We start from the raw sequence: 24,269 nt of genomic DNA, 5'->3' as shown, positions 1-24,269 counted from the left end.
ATGAATGTAGTATATATGTAGTATGTATGTAGTATGTATGTATGTATGTTGTATGAATGTAGTATGTATGTATGTATGTTGTATGAATGTAGTATATATGTAGTATGTATAGTATGTATGTAGTTGTATGTAGTATGTATGTATGCATGTATGTTGTATGAATGTATGATGTACATCATTTCAGCAGCCAATCACAGCCACAACACTGGCTCATTGCATTATGGGAACTTAAAAATTCCGGTATCCGATATTGTAAAAATATCGGTACTCGGTATCGGAATTCTGATACAGCGAATATCGGCCGATACCCGATATTTGCAGTATCGGAATGCTCAACACTACTTATAATTCTTCACAGTAGAGGGGAGGTAATGGTTTACAGCCAACCAGCTATGACACAGTGCAGAGCTGAAGTTGATCACAGGGATTTTATTCAAGCTTCTTTTCATCACAGAATCACGTCTCTTCATTCAGAACTTCATCAACATCTCCACCACATATGATGTAACAGGTATTTTGGTCCAGGTGCAATAGTCATACAAGTCAGACGAGAGGCAAAACAATGTATGTCTACTGATCTAAAAGACCTACCACATATGCACCTGATGAAGCTAGGTGCGAAACACATGTCGGTTTTGTTTTTTTCTGGACTGGTGAAGTCTTTTATATGCCACAGTGCATCCTTATTTATATTTATGCTTATATTTATATTCAGTCAGATTTGACTTTCCCCTTTCTTGTATATCCTTTGTCTATGTCCATGTACACAACAATGTCTAATACTTACCGTTCTTGGATCCAGCCTTTACTGAAGTATTAATTTCCAATAGTGTTGACTATGTATGCACTTTTTATGTATCCTATTCAATCCTTTTTGTAACGATTTGTCAGTAGTTGATGTAAATACTCACTGTTCTGTAGTATTTTTAATGTCTTAACATTGGATGTATAATTTTATTTATTTACTATTGGATAAAGCTTAAAATATTTTGTCAAAAGATATTGTGCTCTATTTATGCTGAAAAAGTAACTGGACAAGACTCTAAGTAACCCTACCGGAGAAATAGCATAACAACAGATACCTGATTGTAGAATGGTGCTTGCCCGCCTTAACATGTGTTTCGCCGTTGCTCCCTCAAGGGGATGTAATCTTCCATATTTTGATGATGCAGATAACGATTGCTGTTTGTTCCAAGTAAACAGTGCATTCTCCCACAATGTCTACAGTGGGTACAGAAAGTATTCAGATCCCTTTAAATTTTTCACTATTGGTTTCATTGCAGCCATTTGGTAAGTTCAAAAAAGTTCATTTTTTTCTTCTCATTAATGTGCAATCTGCACCCCATCTTGACTGAAAAAAAAATCAGAAATGTAAAAAATTTTGCAAATTTTAATAAAAAAGTGAAACTAAAATATCACATGGTCATAAGTATTCAGACCCTTTGCTCAGTATTGAGTAGAAACACCCTTTTGAGCTAGTACAGCCATGAGTCTTCTTGGGAATCATAGAATCATAGAATCGTAGAGTTGGAAGGGACCTCCTGGGCCATCTGGTCCAACCCCCTGCTCAAAGCAGGATTCGCTAAATCATCCCAGTCAGATGTCTGTCCAGCCTCTGTTTGAAGACTTCCATTGAAGGAGAACTCACCACTTCTCGTGGCAGCCTGTTCCACTCATTGATCACTCTAACTGTCAAAAAGTTTTTTCTAATATCTAATCTGTGTCTCCTCCTGGGAATGATGCAACAAGTTTTTCACACCTGGATTTGGGGATCCTCTGCCATTCTTCCCTGCAGATCCTCTCCAGTTTCATCAGGTTGGATGGTGAACGTTGGTGGACAGCCATTTTCAGGTCTCTCCAGAGATGCTCAATTGGATTTAGGTCAGGGGTCTGGCTGGGCCAGTGAAGAATGGTCACAGAGTTGTTCTGAAGCCACTCCTTTGTTATTCTAGCTGTGTGCTTAGGGTCATTGTCTTGTTGGAAGGTGAACCTTCGGCCAAGTCTGAGGTCCAGAGCACTTTGGAAGAGGTTTTTGTTATGAATGAGTCACCGTAGGAGGCAAAAGCAGAAATACAAGCTAAGTCCAGAAAACCAGAGAAGTTGGCAACTATCAGATTGCAGACCCCTGAACCTATCAACACAACTAGCAGTTCCTACGATGCCCTAGACCCCTCGATCACAGCCGGAGAAATACATAGGCCTAAAGAAAGAAAGGGGAAATCTAAACTGCCCCAGAGCAGCCCCCAAAGCAATAGGCAGCCCCCAACATATAATGACGGTGAAGCAAGATGAAAATACTAACACAGACAGAAAGATAGACTGAGCAAAGACGGGGCCCCAAAACTACCTAGATAGGAAAGGACAGGAAGGCTGCTGTCTGCAATCTGCCAAAACCCTATCAAAGACATAAGCCAACCAGCTGATATGAAAAAGGCCCTGAAGCAGCTAGGCTTCAAAAACTGAATCAGCACTCAGGTATTTTCAGAAGACAGAGCTAAATGAATTCAGCACACCCCAGCAGGGAATGGCAGAAATCCAGAAAAACAAAGCAAAAACAAAGTCAAAGCACAAAAGCAAAAGGCCGAGCAGCAAACTTAGCTTTGGAGGAGCAGGAATTCAGACTGGTCTCCAAGGATCCCACAGAGAAATCACCCGCAGGGCAGAAGGGTGTCGGCAGCCTTATATCCAGTCCGTAACTCCACTCAGCCAGTCATCCTCAACAGCCTCAGGTGTTTGACAATCAGGCTCACTACCTTTCTTTACCAGAAGAGGGAGTTCCTCGGGCCTCAGTAATGAAGGGGAAAATGAACTCCCAACAGTACCTCCCCCTTGAGGAGGGGTCACCGAACCCTCAACTACGCCACCAGGGCGATCAGGGTGAGCCCGATGAAAGGCACGCACCAATCGTTAGGCATGAATATCAGAGGCAGAGACCCAGGAATTATCCTCCTGACCATAACCCTTCCACTTAACCAAATACTGGAGTCTTCGTCTAGCCAGACGGGAATCCAGTACTTTCTCTACCTCATACTCCATGTTACCTTCAACCAATACAGGGTCTGGAGGTGCCACCCCCAGAACAACAGGTTCAACAAACCTCTTCAACAAAGATTTATGGAACACATTATGGATTTTAAATGTGACAGGAAGAGCCAAACGAAAAGAGACCGGATTAATAATCTCCACAATCTTGTAAGGTCCAATAAATCTAGGCTTAAACTTAGGAGAAGCCACCTTCATAGCAATATTTTTTGATGATAACCACACCATATCACCAACCTTAAACTGGGGACCAATGGTCCTATGTCGGTTGGAAAACCGCTGGGCCTTCTCCTGGGAGAGAGATAACTTATCCACCACTTGGTCCCAGATCTGGTGCATTCTCTCCACCACAGTGTCAACACCTGGGCAGGCAGAGGGCTCCACCTGCCCTGAAGAAAATCGAGGATGAAACCCAAAGTTACAAAAAAAAGGTGACATCAAAGTGGCAGAACTAGCTCTATTATTCAAAGCAAATTCGGCCAAGGGCAAAAATGAAACCCAATTATCCTGATCAGCAGAAATAAAACATCTCAAATATGACTCCAAGGTCTGGTTTGTTCTCTCTGTCTGCCCATTGGTCTGAGGGTGAAAAGCAGAGGAGAAGGACAACTGAATTCCCAGCCTGGAACAGAAAGTTCTCCAAAATCTAGACACAAACTGGACTCCTCTGTCAGATACAATGTTCTCAGGAATCCTGTGCAAACGAACCACCTGTTGTAAAAACAGGGGCACCAACTCAGAGGAAGACGGCAACTTAGGGAGTGGTACAAGATGAACCATGTTAGAGAACCTATCACAAATCACCCAAATAACAGTCATCCTCTGAGAGACAGGCATATCAGAGATGAAATCCATTGAAATATGGGTCCATGGCCTCTTGGGGACAGGCAAAGGCATCAACAACCCACTAGAGCGAGAACACGATTTAGACCGGGAGCACGTCCCACAGGACTGCACAAAATTCCTGACATCACGAGACAAGGAGGGCCACCAAAAAGACCGACTCACCAGATCTCTAGTACCAAAAATACCTGGATGACCAGCCAAAGCAGAGCAATGAACTTCAGACATCACTCTCTTCTTCCACTGGTCAGGAACATACAACTTTCCACTGGGACAACGCTCAGGTTTGTCCTCCTGGAACTCTTCCAGAGCACGTCTCAAATCGGGCGAGATGGCAGAAAGAACTACCCCTTCGCCTAAGATGGTAGCAGGCTTGGTCACCACAGGAGAATCAGCAAGGAAGCTCCTAGAGAGGGCATCTGCCTTGACATTCTTTGTTCCAGGAAGAAAAGAAACCACAAAATCAAAACGTGTAAAAAACAAGGCCCACCTAGCCTGTCTAGGGTTCAAGCGCTTAGCCGACTCTAGGTAAATCAAATTCTTGTGGTCAGTGAGGACCACGACTTGATGCTTAAGTCCCTCCAACCAATGTCTCCACTCCTCAAATGCCCATTTCATGGCCAACAGTTCCCTATTCCCCACATCATAGTTACGTTCAGATGGAGAAAACTTTCGGGAAAAGAAAGCACAGGGATTCATTTTAGATGTTACAGGATCCTTTTGGGACAAAACAGCTCCTGCACCAATCTCAGAAGCATACACCTCTACCTGGAATGGAAGTGAGACATCAGGTTGCCGCAAAACCGGGGCGGAGGTGAATCTTCGCTTCAGCTCCTGAAAGGAAGAAACAGCCTCCGGAGACCAATTTAACACACCAGCACCCTTTTTAGTCAAATCAGTCAATGGCTTGGCAATACTAGAAAATTTTGCTATAAATTTCCGATAAAAATTAGCAAAACCCAAAAACTTCTGGAGGGCCTTCAAAGAAGTGGGCTGAACCCAATCGTGAATGGCCTGTACCTTGGCCGGGTCCATTTCAATAGTTGACGGGGACAAAATAAATCCCAAAAAAGAAATCCTCTGTACTCCAAAAAGGCATTTAGATCCCTTGACATACAGGGAATTCTCCCTCAAGATCCGGAACACAGTCCGAATATGTTCCACATGAGAATCCCAATCCTTGGAGAAGATCAAAATATCATCCAGATAGATAATCAAAAATTTATCGACAAAATCTCAGAAAATATCGTTCATGAAGCACTGGAAGACAGAAGGGGCATTAGTGAGCCCAAAAGGCATCACCAGGTACTCAAAATGTCCCTCCGGAGTATTAAACGCCGTCTTCCATTCATCCCCATGCTTAATGCGAATAAGATTATACGCCCCCCTGAGGTCAAGCTTGGTAAACCAGCAAGCACCTTTAACTCTGGAGAATAGAACAGAAATCAGGGGTAACGGATACTGATATTTAACAGTAATTTTGTTGAGGGCACGATAATCAATACAAGGTCTTAATGATCCATCCTTTTTGGCTACAAAAAAAAAAACGGCACCTAAGGGTGACGAGGATGGTCTAATATGACCCTTCTCCAACGCCTCCTTAATATAGGATCGCATAGCCTCGTGCTCGGGTACAGATAAATTGAAGAGCCGACCCTTGGGAAATTTACACCCCGGGCTCAGTTCAATTGCACAGTCATAACTCCTATGAGGAGGCAGAGACGCAGACTCATTCTCACTAAATACATCATAAAAGTCCGCCAAATAATCAGGAACATCATGCGACTGAGGAGAGGTGGAAAACACCGGAGCCTCACTAAAGGCACACCGACAACCCCAACTCACCACAGACACAGATTTCCAATCCAAAACTGGATTATGAATCTGTAACCAGGGAAACCCCAGAACAATAGTATCATGCAGATTATGCAACACCAGAAATCTGCAATTTTCTTGATGGTCTGGGGCGACCCGCATTACCACCTGGGTCCAAAACTGGAGTTTATTTTTAGCCAAAGGAGTAGCATCAATTCCCCTCAAAGGGATAGGCGTCTGCAGAGGTGTCATCGGAAATCCACAACGTTTAGCAAAATCCAAGTCCATTAGGTTTAGGGCTGCTCCCGAATCCACAAAAGCCTTGGCGGAAAATGTGGACAGGGAGCAGATCAGAGTAATAGCCAGAAGAAACTTAGGTTGAACACCCCCAACAGAAAACGTGTGTGCAAAGCGTTTCTCTCGTTTGGGACAGACAGAAATAATATGCGAGGCATCTCCACAGAAAAAACACAACTTATTACGCCTTCTGAACTCCTGGCTGCTCTCTGGAAAAAACTCTATCACATTGCATAGGTTCAGACATTTGTTCAACAGGTGGCAACACCTCTCGTGCAGCTTTGCGTTTGCGCAAACGCCAATAAACCTGAATGGCTAATGACATAGAATCGTCAAGACCAGAGGGAAAAGGAAATCCCACCATAGTATCTTTTACGGCTTCTGACAACCCCTTCCGAAAGAGAGCAGCCAAGGCATTATCATTCCAGGTAGTAAGTACTGACCACTTTCGGAATTTTTGACAGTACAATTCTGCAGAATCACGACCCTGGCTCAATGCCAGCAGGGTCTTTTCAGCCTGATCAATGGCATTAGGCTCGTCATACAACAACCCCAAAGCTAGAAAGAATGCGTTCACATTAGTCAGAATAGGATCATCTGGTTTCAAAGAAAACGCCCAATCCTGGGGATCGCCACGCAGCAAAGAGATGACAATTTTAACCTGCTGTGCGGAGCTCCCTGACGAGTTAGGCTTCAAGGCAAAAAATAATTTGCAATTATTTTTGAAATTCAAAAATTTAGACCGATCCCCAAAAAATACATCAGGTGTAGGAATCTTTGGTTCAGCAGCATTTGAATGAGCAAGGTAGGTGGAAATTCCCCGCACTTCCGCAGCGAGCTGCTCCACACGATCAGACAATTGCTTTATCTCCATTGAGAGAAAAAAAAATTCCCCCTACGGCCTCAGAGATGTAGAGGAAAAAATATACACGCTTTTTTTTTTTTACAATTCTTTCCTGCTATTGAGTACCCTAGAATCTGCGGTATGGCGGGTGATTCTGTTATGAATGAGTCACCGTAGGAGGCAAAAGCAGAAATACAAGCTAAGTCCAGAAAACCAGAGAAGTTGGCAACTATCAGATTGCAGACCCCTGAACCTATCAACACAACTAGCAGTAGCCGTGGGGGGTTCCTACGATGCCCTAGACCCCTCGATCACAGCCGGAGAAATACATAGGCCTAAAGAAAGAAAGGGGAAATCTAAACTGCCCCAGAGCAGACCCCAAAGCAATAGGCAACCCCCAACATATAATGACGGTGAAGCAAGATGAAAATACTAACACAGACAGAAAGATAGACTGAGCAAAGACGGGGCCCCAAAACTACCTAGATAGGAAAGGACAGGAAGGCTGCTGTCTGCAATCTGCCAAAACCCTATCAAAGACATAAGCCAACCAGCTGATATGAAAAAGGCCCTGAAGCAGCTAGGCTTCAAAAACTGAATCAGCACTCAGGTATTTTCAGAAGACAGAGCTAAATGAATTCAGCACACCCCAGCAGGGAATGGCAGAAATCCAGAAAAACAAAGCAAAAACAAAGTCAAAGCACAAAAGCAAAAGGCCGAGCAGCAAACTTAGCTTTGGAGGAGCAGGAATTCAGACTGGTCTCCAAGGATCCCACAGAGAAATCACCCGCAGGGCAGAAGGGCGTCGGCAGCCTTATATCCAGTCCGTAACTCCACTCAGCCAGTCATCCTCAACAGCCTCAGGTGTTTGACAATCAGGCTCACTACCTTTCTTTACCAGAAGAGGGAGTTCCTCGGGCCTCAGTAATGAAGGGGAAAATGAACCCCCAACAGGTTTTCATCCAGGATATCTCTGTACTTGGCTGCATTCATGTTTCCTTCAATTGCAACAAGTCGTCCTGTCCCTGCAGCTGAAAAACACCCTCATAGCATGATGCTGCCACCACCATGTTTCACTGTTGGGATTGTTTTGGGCAGGTAATGAGCAGTGCCTGGTTTTCTCCACACATACCGCTTAGAGATATCACCAAAAAGTTTTATCTTTGTCACATCAAACCAGAGAATATTATTTCTCATAGTCTGGGAATCCTTTATGTGTTTTTTTTAGCAAACTCTATGCGGGCTTTCATATGTCTTGCACTGAGGAGAGGCTTCCGTCGGGCCACTCTGCCATAAAGACCCGACTGTTGGAGGGCTGCAGTGATAGTTGACTTTGTGGATCTTTCTCCCATCTCCCTACTGCATCTGTGGAGCTCAGACACAGTGATCTTGGGGTTCTTCTTTACCTCTCTCACCAAGGCTCTTCTCCCACGATTGCATAGTTTGGCTGGATGGCCAGGTCTAGGAAGACTTCTGGTGGTCCTAAACTTTTTCCATTTAAGGATTATGGAGGCCACTGTGCTCTTAGAAACCTTGAGTACTGCAGAAATTCTTTTGTAACCTTGGCCAGATCTGTGTTTTGCCACATTTCTATCTCTGAGCTCCTTGGTCAGTTCCTTTGACCTCATGATTCTCATTTGGTCTGACATGCGCTGTAAGCTGTGAGGTCTTATATATACACAGGTGTGTGCTTTTCCAAATCAAGTCCTATCAGTGTAATTAAACACAGCTGGACTCCAATGAAGGAGTAGAACCATCTCAAGAAGGATCACAAGGAAATGGACAGCATGTCTTAAATATGAGTGTCTGAGCAAAGGGTCTGAATACTTATGCCCATGTGATATTTCAGCTTTTCTTTTTTAATAAAATTGCAAAAACTCCAACATTTCTGTTTTTTTTTTCAGTCAAGATGGGGTGCAGAGTATACATTAATGAGACAAAAAAAGAACTTTTTTGAATTTACCAAATGGCTGCAATGAAACAAAGAGTGAAAAATGTAAAGGAGTCTGAATACTTTCCGTACCCACTGTAGGTACTGATTCTGCTGAAATCTGCCGCAGTTCCTACCCCTGATCTTTTTGATGTACGGTACTTATGCTTACTTCTCTTTATATTTTAGCCCTTTACTCTTGCTCCCTGGGAAATGGCGGCTGTGAGCACGACTGCGTCCAGATCACTGTGGCTCATTACAAGTGTCGCTGCCGACACAATTATCAATTGAAGGAGGACGGCAAACACTGCGAATGTAAGGGGCATTAACGATGTGTGATTAGATATTCATATTACTGCGACTGGCAGGCACTAGTGATGAGCGAACATGCTCGGTTAATGTCTTATCTGAGCATGCTTGGGTGTTATCCGAGCATCTGGGTGTGCTCGTAGATTATGTTTGAGTCTCTGCAGCTGCATGATTTCTGTAACACACAGGCAATCCCCACATGTGTTAAGGCTGTCTAATGCCTAATCATGCAGCCGCAAATACTCCAACATAATATACGGGCACGCTCAGATAACACGCTGGTGTGCTAAGATAAGATGTTATCTGAGCACATTCGCTCATCACTACCAGGTACCACTGATGTCAGACAAGACACTAGCTGGACCACACGCATTTTACACTGCCTTCATTTTTTTTATGCTAATACTGATCTACAGCATGGCCCCCCATATTGTCCTTTTTATGTGACCACTCCTTTAAATTATATAGAGTCTAAATCTGTAAAAAAAATAATGTGCTTTAGGCCCCTATGGAGTATGGAGCATGCATCGTCTTAGAAAATGAAACTACATAGACTGCCATTAGTGATAGTCATAGCTCCCAAAGTGACTGCAGTTCGGAAGTGAGGAAGACAATTCCAGACACGCGCAGTGTTCCTCCTGAAGCTGAGAAGCGTACGTCCGGCTTCAGAGGAGCAATAGTGTGTGCGCGAAGAAATCCGCGCTCATGAGCGAGTTTTGCAGAGAGCTGGAGATGATGCCCCTCTTGCAAATCGTGTGATTGCCGAGTAGTCTGGGGAAAACAACGCTCCATCGACTAGTCAAAGGGCTAATAGTCAAAGGGCTTCCCCCGACTAAGGTAATCTTCCGAAACGCGCGTCGGGGCGCGTTCTACAGGCAAACCGCGCTGCCCACCCTCACAAGTATTAACGGTCCTATTAACACATTACTGGCCTTATGTTTTAATTGTTTGGCCCACACGTCCAGCCTTGTCCTAGCACAGTTTACATGCACATCATTTTTTTCAATATTCTGCACAATTGTTCTCATTTTTGTATATTGCCGCAGTCTGGATTATTTGCACCACTGATATTCACTTCTTTTGCACTATTTGCATTCTTTTGAACAATTTGCAATTTTTGCACAGCTCCAGTGAGAGCTTTTTGCACTATTTTGGCACTTTTCATATATATTATATATGTATATTTTTCCTGCCAAACTATTGGTTAATTACATAAGGTTTTGCAATTAGGCTTGAGCGGTTTGGGTATATATGATACATGAGCATATTTTTGTTTGGTCCAGTATTTTGCACTTTATTCATGGTCCTATATATTTATATATATGCTCAATATATTACAGCGGTTGAATTGCCTTTTTATGCACTAATTTTACAATCTTTGTTATTGAGCCATTCTTATAATAAAGGCTGTTTTATTAAGCAATTTTATCCTTTTCACTCTTATTTTATATTCACGGCTTTTATCAGGTTTTTTTCTCCCACCATTCTCAGTGGGTTCTCTTATTGTGTACCGGATGGTCTGCCATCCAACTATCTGGGAGATGGCACACTATTCACATAGATGATCATTATATTGACCCATTAAGTCTAATTGTTTCATTTAAAGTTAGCGCTCCCAACTAATCAAAGGGCTAATTGGCACATGACATGCAAAGTTCATAAAGACTTTTTTTTCTTGGTGTTAGAGGGCTGGGTATTTAGCAACAAATAGTCCAATTCTGGGGGTTGGAGGGCATGGGGGGCCCATCAGGTTCCCTTTAAAATTGGATGAAACTTGGATGGAACTCTGAGGGTATGTGCAACACGTTGCAGATTTGGCTGAATACGCAGGTAAAATGACCTGCGTTTTACCTGCGGATATAGTGCAGATTTACTATGGATTTAGTGCAGTTTATATGCGGATTTCCCCTGCGTTTCTACACCTGTGGATTCCTTTAATGGAAGAGGTGTAAAAACACTGTGGAATCAGCACAAAGAATTGACAAATCTGCGCGGATTTTTCCGCAGCATGTGCACAGCGTTTTTGGTTTTACATAGAATATAATGGCACTGTACACCGTAGGAGAATCTGCTGCCGATCCGCAGGGCCAAATCTGCTGCAGATCCGCAGCAGAATCCGCAACGTGTGCACAGACCCTTAGTGCAAAGTCCGTCTTCCTAGTTTCATCTGTTGTACATGGATCCCCCTAGTCAGGTGAGAATATGATCCTCCCTAAGTCTCACAGACCGGAGACGCTGACCCGTTTTTAAAACTGATGTGTTTATATTTAAATGAAATTCATTGGGTCAGTGTGCTGTCCGAGAAAAAAATCGGACAGCACTAGGTTGTGTCACACAGATGCAGCGTAAAAGCCGCTCTGAAAGCTGTGCAGAAATAAGCCAGGTAGCCCTGGATGGACAGAAGTCGCATTGTTCTGTGAGGAACTGTGGGATGAGGTAAAGGAAGGGTCCACATGGCAATGTCCGATTTGTTTTCGGAATTGCTTATTTTTTTGCATCATAGGTAGGAAATGGAATCAATCAGCAGGAGCTCCGGTGATTTTCCATATTTCCGCCTTTTATTAATAGCACGTTTTCCTCGTTATCTCCTGTTACTTCTAACTACTCTGAACATTCGTTCTCCACAGAACAGACAGCAGTGGAGTTTAGGTGGAGAAAGATTTGTGGAAAATTCCTCTTTAATAGATTCAATGTGTTTCTACAGTGAACAATCCATGTTCAACCAGGAATGGGGGCTGCATGCACCAATGTACCAACGATGGAGGACGGGGGAAATGCTCCTGCCACCCTGGATACAGACTGTCAGCCGACGGGAAGACTTGTGAAGGTGCAGTATACTGAATCAATGGGGTCTCCATGTAACATCTGCTTTCACCAAACCAAATAATCTGTGGGGTCTCAGAACTGATGGGCCATAAAATATTTTCCATCTCTTGTGCGTTGAGCTCAGGAACGTTAAATCCGATCCCCTGAAAAGTCGTGTAAGCGGCCCATTGCTGCCAATGAAGCGTGAAACGGCCTAAGGTTCAGCGAATGATTTTTCTCCATGACTACACTTACTCTGCATGTGACGCGGAGCGCAGATACCCCATTATACCAGGCATGGATCGGATCCTTCTTGTGGTCATAAAGGGGGGTGGTGGCCATGCCCGGTGCATGGCGCTCCATTGTAGTGAAATAGGCACAGGGCTGTGGGTGTGCGGGGTTAACATCGGTCGTACTGTCCCCTTGCTTCTTTGGTGTTTGGTGGTGTTCACCATGGTGCTGGTGTGTTGGAGGGAGACAGGAGAGTCAGCAGGCAGTTTGAACTGTAAACCAGGTGACCATTACTTATTAAAGCACCACTCCAGCATTTTTGTTTTGTTGCACCGCTGGAGTGGTTCTTGAAAGTAATTCCCGTGCCCCCTGTCTGATACCCACCTGTCGCCACTTTCATCGTTTTCCAGCTTCGTTGCCATCAGTCTCCGGCAAAAAGTGACCTGCCGGCTGCTCCAGTGTTTCATGGGACTCTACGGAGGTCACTTTTCAATGCAAGTCTATGAGAACCTCGTTCTGGCCTTGTTCTGTCTCCTATAGACTTGTATTGAAAGCTTGTGATTTAGCTTCAGACTTCCGGACAGTCAGAATCTACTGTCACAAGATGGCACTGCTGATAAATGATGGAGACGTAGGAGGGTGAGTATATGACGGGGCTTACATTCAAAGCGCCACTCCAGAGTAATATTATTATTTTAATTTTTATGGTATTGTAGTAGCGGTAACAAGACAACTGTGAGCTGCCACAACTTAAAGGGAATCTCCCACCAGGTTTTTACTACTCTGAGAGCTGCATGATATAGGGGCAGAGACCCTGATTCTAGTGAGGCATCATTTACTGGGCTGCTTGCTGCAGTTTTGATAAAATCACTGCATTATCTGTTGTAGATCTACCAGTCCTTTGAATGCTAAGCACTGTATAACCCCAGCCAGTGTGTCCACTCCTCTGATTGGCTGCTTTCTGTGCATAGGCAGAAAGCAGCCAATCAGTGGTGGGTGAACTCATTAATATGGAGGACTATATGGCAGCAGGTTTACTAGTCCTCTAATGAATATATCCTGCTGAATGAAACAGTGATTTTATCAAAGCAACAGCAAGAAGCCCAGTAAGTGACATATCACTGGAATTAGTGTCTCTGCCCCGTATTGATCCAAACTAGAGTCTTCTCCACAAGGAAGTGAACTTCATCTGCAGACAGCTGTCCACAAGAAGTCACAGCACCTTCCAACCCGTAACATACCGCCAGTGGTGGCAGACCACGCTGCCGCTGTGGGGCCTGTGAGTCAGGGGGTCCCCCTGCTTGTAAACAAACTTTCAGCTGTATCAGCATCCTGGTCCTGGATGTCGATACAGTTGGAAAATATGATGGAAGAAGGAGCCGTTAGCTGACACTTCCTCTCCCAGCATTCTCTCTGCATCTGAGCTCTGTGACATCTCAGCACAGAGGGCGCAATGATGTCCCTACAGCGCACCATCTGTGATAAGCAGTGCAGAGGGTCAGAAGAAGTGCTGCAGAGACTGGAGCAGCAGGGAACAGGGAGAGGGTGGGTAATTATTTTTATTGTGGGCCCATTATAATGTATGGGGGACTATATGGGATCCATAGTAATGCATGGAGAACTATATAGGACCCATAATAATGTATGGAGGACTATATGGGGCACATCATAATGTATGGAGGACTATATAGGGCCCATAATAATGTACGGAGGACTAAATGGGGCCCATAATAATGTATAGAGGACTAAATGGGGCCCATAATAATGTATGGAAGACTAAATGGGGCCCATAATAATGTTCGGAGGACCAAATGGGGCCCATGATAATGTATCGAGGACTAAATGGGGCCCATTATACTGTATGTAGGTCTAAATGGAGTCCCTAATAATGTATGGAGGACTATATGGGGCACAAAATAATGTATGGAGGACTAAATTGGGCCTATAATACTGTATGGAGGACTACATTGGGCCCATAATACTGTAGGAGGATTATGTGGGGCCCATTATATTGTATGGAGGAGCGTGTGGAGCCCATAATACTGTCTGAAGGACTGTCTGTGGCCCATAATACTGTATGGAGAACTGTATGTGGCCCATAATACTGTATAGAGGACTGTCTGGGGCCATTATACTGTATGGAGGAATATGTGGACACATTATACTGTATGGAGGGATATGTGGGCCCATTATACTGTATGGAGGAATATGTGCTCCCATTATACTGTATGGAGGACTATGTGGCCCATTATACTGCATGCAGGAGTATGTGGGGTCCATTATGTTGTTTGCAGGGCTATGTGAAGGGGCAGTTATACTGTTTGCAGGTCTATATGGGGGGCATTATACTTTGTGAATCATATTGTGTTGGGGTCACCACACTTTGCCGGGGGACGGTTGCAGGGGAATGGCGTACAGTAGGGTCATCATACTGTGTGTGTGGAGGTTACTATGGAAAAATTCACTGTGGGGGTATCATATGGTGTTTTGGGGAGGCATTATTGTTGGCATCATACTTTATGGAGGCAATGAAAGGGTAATCTAGGGGCTTCAATAGGGTTTGCAAAGTTGTGAGCTATGCTCTTCTTTGATCCCTACAAAATTATATTTTTTTGTAGTGGGGCCCAATTAGAATGTCTTCTATCTGGCCCCATGATTTCTATGTACGTCTTCGTCCCAGCCCCTTTTAAAGCTGACCTTTCAATGGATTTTTTTTTAATTAAATCTGAGTACCTTCTTCTATTGTCGCTGCTCCACTGTTCCTGGAACAGTTGTTGTTTTTCTTCTGTACCTCTCCATTACATTTTTGTACTGACAAGAGGCAAGAACACCAACACAGATGTCAGAAAACGGACATCTTTTCTTTTTGGAGAAGACTCTGGTTTGGCTAAAGTCATATGGAAAAGCTTATTAAAGGGTGGACATTGACTTGTATGGAGGATACCTCCAATAGGTGGCACTAGAGAGACAGATTTTACCCTGTTTAGTGATGAGCGTACGTGCTCGGATAAGGTGTTACCTGAGCATGCTCTAGTGCTAATAGAGTGACTTCTAGACTTCTAGAGTGAATACTATGTTTGAGTCTCTGCAGCTGCATGTCTCACAGCTGTTCGACAGCTGCAACACATGCAGGGATTGATTTGTTAGGCAATTCCTGCATGTGTTGCTGCTGTCCAACAGCCGCTAGACATGCAGCCGCAGAGATTTGAACATAGTATTAGAGCACGCCGAAGTCACTCTATTACCATCCGAGAATGCTCGCTCATCACAAATAGAGTTGAATGAGAGCTGATTTGTAAACTTTTTTTTCCCAGAGAAATATTGCCTGGCCTTTAAAGGGTTTGCCCAGGCTGGGGGTTTTCTTATTTTCAGATCTACCCTGACAAAGGTCCTTTTTTTCAAAACATTGGCCTGTTCCATGTGCGGATATCCTTTGCTGCATCAATAAGTCACATTTGCTTCACTCAAAATATCTTTGTGCTGTGGTATTCATATTATGTTCAGTGTCTTCTACCACGCGGCACGGAATCCATTTTAATCAGTGTGCCCGCCATACTCCTTTTATTGCAGTCCCTCTATGTGACTGCAGACTTGTGAATCCTCACAGTGTGCAGTGTGCACGTTGTCAGGATTCTCCAGTGCGAGCATGACCACAATTATGTGATATGCATACATGTGATCACATACCAACTAGACTTGCTCTGCCTCTCTCAGTACAACCGAATTGAGCGAAGCTGGACACGTCTAGTTGGAATGTGTCCGGAAGTATGCAAATCACATGACTGCTCGCTGCCGGCATGGGAGAATCCAACAGTGAGCACTAAGCAAGCTGTGAGGATTCACAAGCTTGCAGTCACATAAAGGGACGACAGACTCCAGCCCCAAGCCTAGTTGTTTGCTCCTAGCTTAGGAGAGGGTATTCGTGCACAGGTTCCGACCAGATCCGCAGGGATGCACTCCTTTATCCACCTCTATATTATGTGCCCCCTTATAGTACTTTATATACAGCTCATGTTTGTATTATGAGGAGGTGAAGTGGAGCTCTGTAACTAGCTATTAATTCATTCATTACAATGTAGCACAAAGCAATCACTTTCTCCTTGGCAGAATGTTCCCTGTTCTTCAGCCCTTGGTTTTCACGTTTAATAATCTCCCTCCGATATTCCCTGCTTCTTCATACAGACATTAATGAATGCGTGACCGGCACGGCCATGTGTGCGCACAGCTGTCTCAACACTCGAGGTTCGTTCCACTGCGGTTGCAGTCCTGGATATGAGTTAGGAGCTGATGGGAAACAGTGCTACAGTAAGTGTTCCATGGGGGGGGAAACGTTCCTAACATCTGCACAAAATCTGCTGCTTTGGCTGTGAAATATTTGGTGTCTGTCGTTGCCAGAAAAATACAATTACAGAATGTTTGGTTAGATTGCAGCTTCACTTTCAGAAGTATATATAGATTTAAAGGGGAACTCCATTTTGGAGTCACAATTTACAACAATCCATTATTAAAATCTACATAGTCTATTGGGTAGCTTTGTAATTTTCTGAGATGTTTGCTCCAACATTAGTTAGACTTTGTTAAAGGGAATCCATCAGATGCTTTTTGTTATTTAATCTGAGAACAGCATAATATAGGGTTAGAAAGCCTGATTCCACATCCATGTCACTTGCTCAGCAGCTTGCAGTAGTTTAAATACGATCAGTGTTTTATCAGCAGGAGATTATCACTGCAGGACTAGGGGTCACATGCCAGGTAGTCCAGCTAATCTGTGTTAACCTTGTCACCGCCACTGATTGGCTGTCTGCTGACAGTGTTTACAGGAAGCAGCCAATTAGGAGTGAGTGTGGGCAGGGTTGTGGAAAGCTCAGCATTTTGACCACTGCTACACTTAAAGCAGGGAAAACATGAATTTTTATCAAGGTTGCAGAAAGCAGCCTAATGAGTGATACATAATTGGAATCAGGGTCTCTGCCCCTGAATAATGCTTAATTCAGATTCCATATAAAAAAAACTGCTGACTGATTCCACTTAAACTTGCCAACTTTCAGTGAAGCCACTCTGGGAGAACATCACATGACCTTATAACATGGCCCCTTCCTCTACACCACTTCTCCTAGCCACCTGCACTGCTCCCTCCATGCCTTCTTCAGGCCCCTCCACAGAAGAGACCTCCCAGAGGCGCTGCTTTTCTGGAGCTTCCAGGAAGACTGAGCAGCTCCCACATTTTCAACTCTTCTGAGACGTCTTCCCGGAATTCTGGGAGAGTTGACAGATATGAGCTATGCTGTTGTCTGTCACCAATGGAAGTCTGCAGAATGTAGAAATGTACTGTGGATAGGAGCTGAGAATAATATGTGAAATAACACCAGGGAAACAGAATACGTCCGGTGTCACATACCGTTAATACTTGAATTATCACTGAGCTGGAAAATTACATTCTCATTGATCAGTAGAAAAGTTCAAAACTTTTTTATACACATGGGGACATTTAAACTTCTAATATAAAGCCTCCAGCAATGTGCCGATGTAAGGGTAGGGCTGGTTGTATGGACCATCACCAGGAAGAGGAAAGAGTCTCTGCTTTGCTATGTTTAATTAATATATGTTTGCTTTTTTTAGGGATAGAAATGGAAATCATCAACAATTGTGAGATAAACAATGGTGGCTGTTCACATGAATGCCGTCACAGCAACACGGGCCCCATGTGTATCTGCCCGTTGGGGTTAGATCTGGACTCTGATGGAAAGACGTGTGTGGGTAAGAAGAAACTGTTTTTGTTCTATGTTGCCTTTTGTAGCCATTTGTTAAAGGGGCGCCCCCTACTTCTTACCTTTGAAATGGAAAAGTACTGAAATGGACTGTACATGTGGCAGAACGCTGCCCCCGCAGTCAGGGAAGGGTATTGCCTGAGGCTGATAATAATTCCCACCTATCCTCATAGCTAGTGCACCCCTGCTACGGTTGTCAGGGAATATTCGGTGTCATACACTTTAACCGCTGGAGTGGACAGGTTGGAGATCATGAGTGCGTGATAAATCCTGCCAATTACATGTCTACCCGGATGACGCTGCGCTGCAGGCTAGCACAGGTGCTGGTGCAATGTACACACCATTTATCCTCTTGGAGATAATCCACAGATGCTTCTCTGTGCGGAGATGAGTTATTTTGTGTTTTGTCCAGGATCATGCGCTTTCGGCAGCTTTACACTCCAGTCACGCGCCAGCCGGACAGATATTGCCACCAGCTAAATTAAATTGTTTAACCAAGATTTTCCAATAAGAGGTCATGTGAGCAATGAGCATCGGGAGCTTCAGAGAGGAAGATCTGGCGGCTCGCTCTTAAAGGGAGTGTTCACGGTTTATGCTCATGAAGTCCTGCGTCTTTCTTGTAGCAATGATTACATACAGTCTGTACAATCCTGTGTGAGCTAAAGACAGCAGCAAAACACATCTCTATCCTATCCCGATACTTTGCTACTATGTATCAGGGCAAGTAAAATGTCTTATCCTGGAGTCCAGAGGCTCACTGAGGCCATGCATACAGGAGAAAAGTTTTCTTAAAGGGGACAGCCTCTTTTAATATGATGTAAACCCATTTGTGAATACTACTAGTAATGATGAAGAGACATGGATCATCTGCAGTACACGTGAATGAAGTAATTTGTCAAATCTCATGTATCTCCTCAGATGCGGATGAGTGCGGCAATGGCGCGTCCTGCTGTCAGCAAGAATGCGCCAATTATGTTGGGGGCTACGAGTGCGTGTGTTATCCTGGTTATCGACTCAACGCTGACGGCTGTGGATGTGATGGTAGGTGGTACACGAAGATAAATGTAGATGCCCATATTTCAGCACCCTAACATTCTTGGAGAAGCCCCGCCGCTCTCGTCTGCTTCTCCTCTTCCAATCCCTGGTAGGAGAGAAGGGCAGCTGACCCTTGGACCATTTCCCCCATTCTATGTTTGTGGAAGAGATGGACCCTTCAGATGAAGGGTTACCCTAATCCCCCCACATACACATTGGCCTCAGAACATGGTGGGAGTTTATATAGTGTCACTAATCCAACATAATCTCCATGCAGATGTGAATGAATGTCTATCAAACAATGGAGGATGCCACCAAGTTTGTGATAATATTCCTGGATCGTTCCAATGTGGCTGCAATCCTGGATACAGACTGAATGCTGATGGAAAGGCCTGTACGGGTAATACTCACACCTCAGACTAAACCTAGATACTGTTTGTTTGGACCTCAAAACCTATGTCCTCCTTTGTAATCACTTCTTAGGGCTCATACTCACATGCGAGAAACTCGGACGAGTCTCGCACGTCAATACCCGGCACTGCCGCCGGCACTCGGATCGGAGTATTTAGCTGCATGTATTACTATGCAGCCGCACGCTATGCTCCCAAGTGCCGGCGGCAGTGCCGGGTATTGACGTGCGAGACTCGTCTGAGTTTCTCGCATGTGAGTTTGAGCCCTAAGAATGAAAATTTGTCAACTTTACAAATAATCTCACTTAGAAATCTCAAAACTGTGCTCAAGCTCCTATGCTGAGCTGTGGGTCTCCATGGTTACAGACTACACCCGAACCCGGCGTAGTCAGATCCAGCAGTCATACTCTTTTTCATCGTCTTCCTACTTCTTGCCAATCAAGACTCTAGCTGACTTTTTTCTACCCTTCTCTTCTCTTCTCAGGCATCCAAGATTCAGATCCTGGGCCGCTTCCTGCGGAGCAATCTCTTCCTCAAGTGACTTTATTGCGAGATGAATTTTCCCAGATATTTGATGACGATTATGATGAAGATGAAGAAGCAGAATTGCGAGGAGAACACACATTATCCGAGTCATTTGGTAACCATCATTAACATACATCTATCAGCACGGCACTCTCCACCGCTTTATGAAATGACCCATGAAAACGGATCCATTTACTGGTTATTATTGGAATTAACCCCAATTAGTTCCTACCAGGGATCCTGCCTCATTGGGGGATTACGGTGTCATTACGCGGTAACTTTAGCCCTCTGTACATTGACTTATTAGTACATATGGTTCTCATAATGCAGCAAAGTGAATAAATGAATATTCTTAATTTTCGGTATGGGGGGAGGTAAATTATATCAAACAAATCTGAGGTATAAAAAAAGAGCATTTCATTAACAAGGGAACGACACAAAAAATAAAAAAAATTAAAATGTTTATGGTCTTTTTAAAAAAGGTTTAACCTTTTAAGGAGCAGGCAAATTTTTTTATTTTTTATCCTCACTTCTGCCAAGAGACATAACTTTTTCATTTTTTCTGCCAATGTAGCAGTATGTATTTTTTCAATTTATTTTAAATTTTGGGACGATTTGTACTTTTGAACACCATCTTCCATTTTGCCATGTGATGCACTAGAAAACTGGAAGAAAATTCCAAGGGAGGTGAAATTGTGAAACAAATGGCTTTCTGCAATTGTTTTTTTGGGTTTTGTCTTTGTTACGTTCATTGTGCAGTAAAAATGACCTTGCAGCGTGATTCTCTAGGCCAATAAAATTACGACAATACCATACTTGAATATATTTTTTTTCATTTAAAAAGTTAAAAAAAAAAAAAACATTGGGGATTTTATTTTTTAAAAAAATGTATAAAAATCTTGTGCTGTCTTTTTACCAGAACATTAACTTTTTATTTTTTTATTTTTCATCAATAAAGCTGTATGAGGTCATATTATTTCCAATTAATTTTAATTAATTTTATATTTTGATGGAGCAGACGTGGTAATAACAAATATGTTTATTTTCTCTACTATCTCTATATTTTATGGGAAAAGGGGTGATTTTTTTTTTTCTTATTTTTTTTACTTTTCTTTTTAATCCTCTTTGGTAATTTGATCCTGCAATCGTCTGATCGCTCATTCTGTATACTGCAGTACAGCAGTGTAGAAATGTATGGTCAAAATCATGGTGTCTTTTTAGCAGACCCCCAGCTGCCATGGCAAGCCGCGGAGAGGGTGAGGGGCAATGGGCGCCCCCTTGTGCTGCACGCTGTAAATGCCATTATCAGAGATTGCCAGCGGCATTAACGAGTCAACAGCAACCTCGGATGTTAACTGCAGATGATGATTGAATAATACAACCATCATCTGCTCTCATGGTTGGCTGTAACACATGGGGCTCTCTGAACCAGATTCCAGTGTATCCTATTTGGCCAAATGCATGTATCATTTATTTTTTTACATGTATTAACATGAAAAAAAGACAAAAATGCTGGCAAAAGGTAAAAAAAAGTTAAAAGATTATTGCTCTCTTACTTGCGCTTTGTTTTTTGCACTTGCAGTGTGTTTTGATGGCACGTTTGGCCCAGATTGCACACTAACCTGTGACGACTGTCAGAATGGCGCTACCTGCACCATAGAGGAGGACGGCTGTGCGTGTGCTGCGGGGTGGACCGGTCTCATTTGCAACCAGAGTAAGTTGAGTGGTATTATTAGGTAATAAAGAACATACAGTACAATCCACACCTTATGGTTCTGTTATCATAAAGTCATACAAGCACCCTTATCCTGATGGTAAACTAACTGCACTTTTAAAATGCTAATTTTAATATTGGGGTAATAGGACTTTAAAAAGGAGTTATGCATGCACTTAAAATATTCTTTTTTTTCCTTTATTATTTTTTAAGCATAATAATGTATGTACATATATATCTATACATAGATATATATATATTTCCTTTATTATTATTTTTCAAATAATTATTCAAAAGCAAGAACACCAACCTCATCAAATCTGATATATATCAGACCTGATGAGGCGTACTTGCTTTTGACTAATTATTTAAATAAAATAGTAATAAAGGGAAATAATAGAATATCAAAAATAAATATACGTATATAATATATAAATTTAATTGTTTTTGTTTATCATTATCCTTTGTAATAATTAGTTAAAAGCAAGTACACCAGCCTCATCAAGTCATATTTTTTTTCCTCTCTTTATTTTCTTTTAAATAATTTATCTTTGTGTACATTGAATGAATTGGATGCCCACCATATACTCATGATGAACAATTGACCTTGTACAGGACAGTGGGTGTTGTCATTGTGTTACAGGAGTTTAGAGTAAGGACAAGGATGTAACTGTAACTTACGTACCGTTGTATCCATCTAGTTTGATTGTTCTGCTGAATTACCAATCCAGAAAAAAACAATAGATGAAACCATTGATTAACTTTGTTTTAATTCATGAGAATCAATCACAAAAGTATCAAATGAACGTTACCCTCTTTACCCTAGAGACTCTTAAAGGGGGTTTCCAACATATAGGTAACTATGAGATCTGACGATCCATTAATCGCGTAAACGAAGGATCTGATCTCCAGTTTTTTAAACTATAGTCTACAGGAGACTGGGAGATTGATGGTCCTTGACCAGCTGATTCCTGTTGCTGTGCAATCATGGCAGCTCATTCAGGACAGCTACCTGGAGCAAAGTGTAGCTGGCCTTTTCTCGGGGCAAACATTTTTTGTTCACCACCCGTATCAAACACTGTACATTTTGGTAACATCAGTAGTTTGGACACACCTGTTCATGCAATGATTATCCTTGTTCGTATTGGAATGTGTACATTGTAGCTTCAGACTGAAGGAAGCTCAACCACGGGCAGTAAATAAACACATGTGAAATAAGCCAGAAGATGGGCTACACCTTTTACTCTGATAACAGCTATATACCCCCCATGTCATCCTCTAAAGCAGCTTCATCAGGTCATCTCATAGAATGGCTTTCAAAGAACAGGAATGTCTGGTCAAGAGTTTATCAGCCTTCAGAAAATTTTTGTTGCCATTGGGTGTGTTTTACAGAGGCAACGTTGCTCCACAGATCCAAATAGAGCATACCCCTATTCCACAACTGTTCTAAGCCAGAATTGCTAAGGCAAAAACCACTCAAAGAGAAAAGAGAAATGACAGTCCATCATTACTGTAAGACATGAAGGTCAGTCAATCTGGAAAATTGCTAGAACCTTGAAGGTATACAGGAAAAGAAGACCAAGAATTATGTCTGCTGCAGAGGATAAGTTATCAGAGTTATCAGACTCAGAAAATGCAAATTGTCAGTACGCCAGTTGACAGCTTTCATAAATGATGCACAAACATCAACTAGTAAACACATCTCAACATCAACTGTTCAGAGGAGACTGTGAGGCTTTTATGGTTGAATTGCCGCAAAAGTAACCACTATTGAGGACTGCACACTAGAAGTAGAGACATGTTTGAGCAAAGCTACACAAAGACTGGCCATTAGATTAGTGGAAATCAGTTCTGTGATCTTATGAGTCAAAATGACAGATTTTTAGACCCAAGTGCCATGTGTTTCCATACGAGTATCTTTGTGGATTTGCTGCCTTCAGTCTCAATCTACAATGAAAAAACACAAAAATTGAGCTTGGTTTGAGTTGGTACACATGCAGCATATAAATGCATGTTCACATTGCCAAAAAAGCATACAAAACCCACAAAAGACAAAATGAAAAAACCCTGCTATAATAAAATAAGTAAAAAGCAAAAGTGCATTTAAATCATACAGAGTTCTTAGTAATACTGTATTTGATCAAACATAGCATAAATCCGTCCCACCATCGACAAGGTAACTGTGTGATCGGGGCGGCCCTACACTGTCTAGTATTAGTAACCTTATCATGTGTCAAAGTTGACGTCTGTGTGAATAAGGGCAGACAAGGATCGGGTCCCAACCACCGGACACCAGTCAGGAGAAGCCTTTAACCCCTTCACCCCCAAGGGTGGTTTGCACGTTCATGACCGGGCCAATTTTTACAATTCTGACCACTGTACCTTTATGAGGTCATAACTCTCGAACGCTTCCATGGATCCCGGTGATTCTGACATTGTTTTCTCGTGACATATTGTACTTCATGTTAGTGGTAAAATTTCATTCAAATAACTTGCGTTTATTTGTGAGAAAAACGTAAATTTGGCGAAAATTTTGAAAATTTCGCAATTTTCCAACTTTGAATTTTTATGCCCTTAAATCACAGAGATACGGCACAAAAAAAACTTGATAACTAACATTTCCCACATGATTACTTTACATCAGCACAATTTTGGAACCAAAATTTTTTTTTGTTAGGAAGTTATAAGGGTTAAAAGTTGA

General features: G+C 42.7%; 1 protein-coding gene across 1 annotated transcript in view; it reads left to right on the top strand.

The window, feature by feature from the left end:
* MEGF6 (multiple EGF like domains 6) overlaps positions 1-24,269 on the top strand; it is a 557,152-nt gene that overhangs the window by 475,824 nt on the left and 57,059 nt on the right. The window contains exons 7-14 of the mRNA XM_073561705.1: positions 8,961-9,086; positions 11,785-11,907; positions 16,299-16,421; positions 17,736-17,873; positions 18,803-18,925; positions 19,197-19,319; positions 19,814-19,969; positions 21,437-21,568. Of these exons, the coding sequence (XP_073417806.1) occupies positions 8,961-9,086; positions 11,785-11,907; positions 16,299-16,421; positions 17,736-17,873; positions 18,803-18,925; positions 19,197-19,319; positions 19,814-19,969; positions 21,437-21,568 (1,044 nt within the window). The remainder of the gene's footprint in view (positions 1-8,960; positions 9,087-11,784; positions 11,908-16,298; positions 16,422-17,735; positions 17,874-18,802; positions 18,926-19,196; positions 19,320-19,813; positions 19,970-21,436; positions 21,569-24,269) is intronic.

The sequence above is a fragment of the Dendrobates tinctorius genome, unplaced genomic scaffold (genome assembly GCF_039654945.1).
Source record: "Dendrobates tinctorius isolate UK_male_01 unplaced genomic scaffold, ASM3965494v1 ptg000326l, whole genome shotgun sequence".
NCBI lineage: Eukaryota > Metazoa > Chordata > Amphibia > Anura > Dendrobatidae > Dendrobates > Dendrobates tinctorius.
This window is presented reverse-complemented; position numbering and strand designations above follow the sequence as displayed.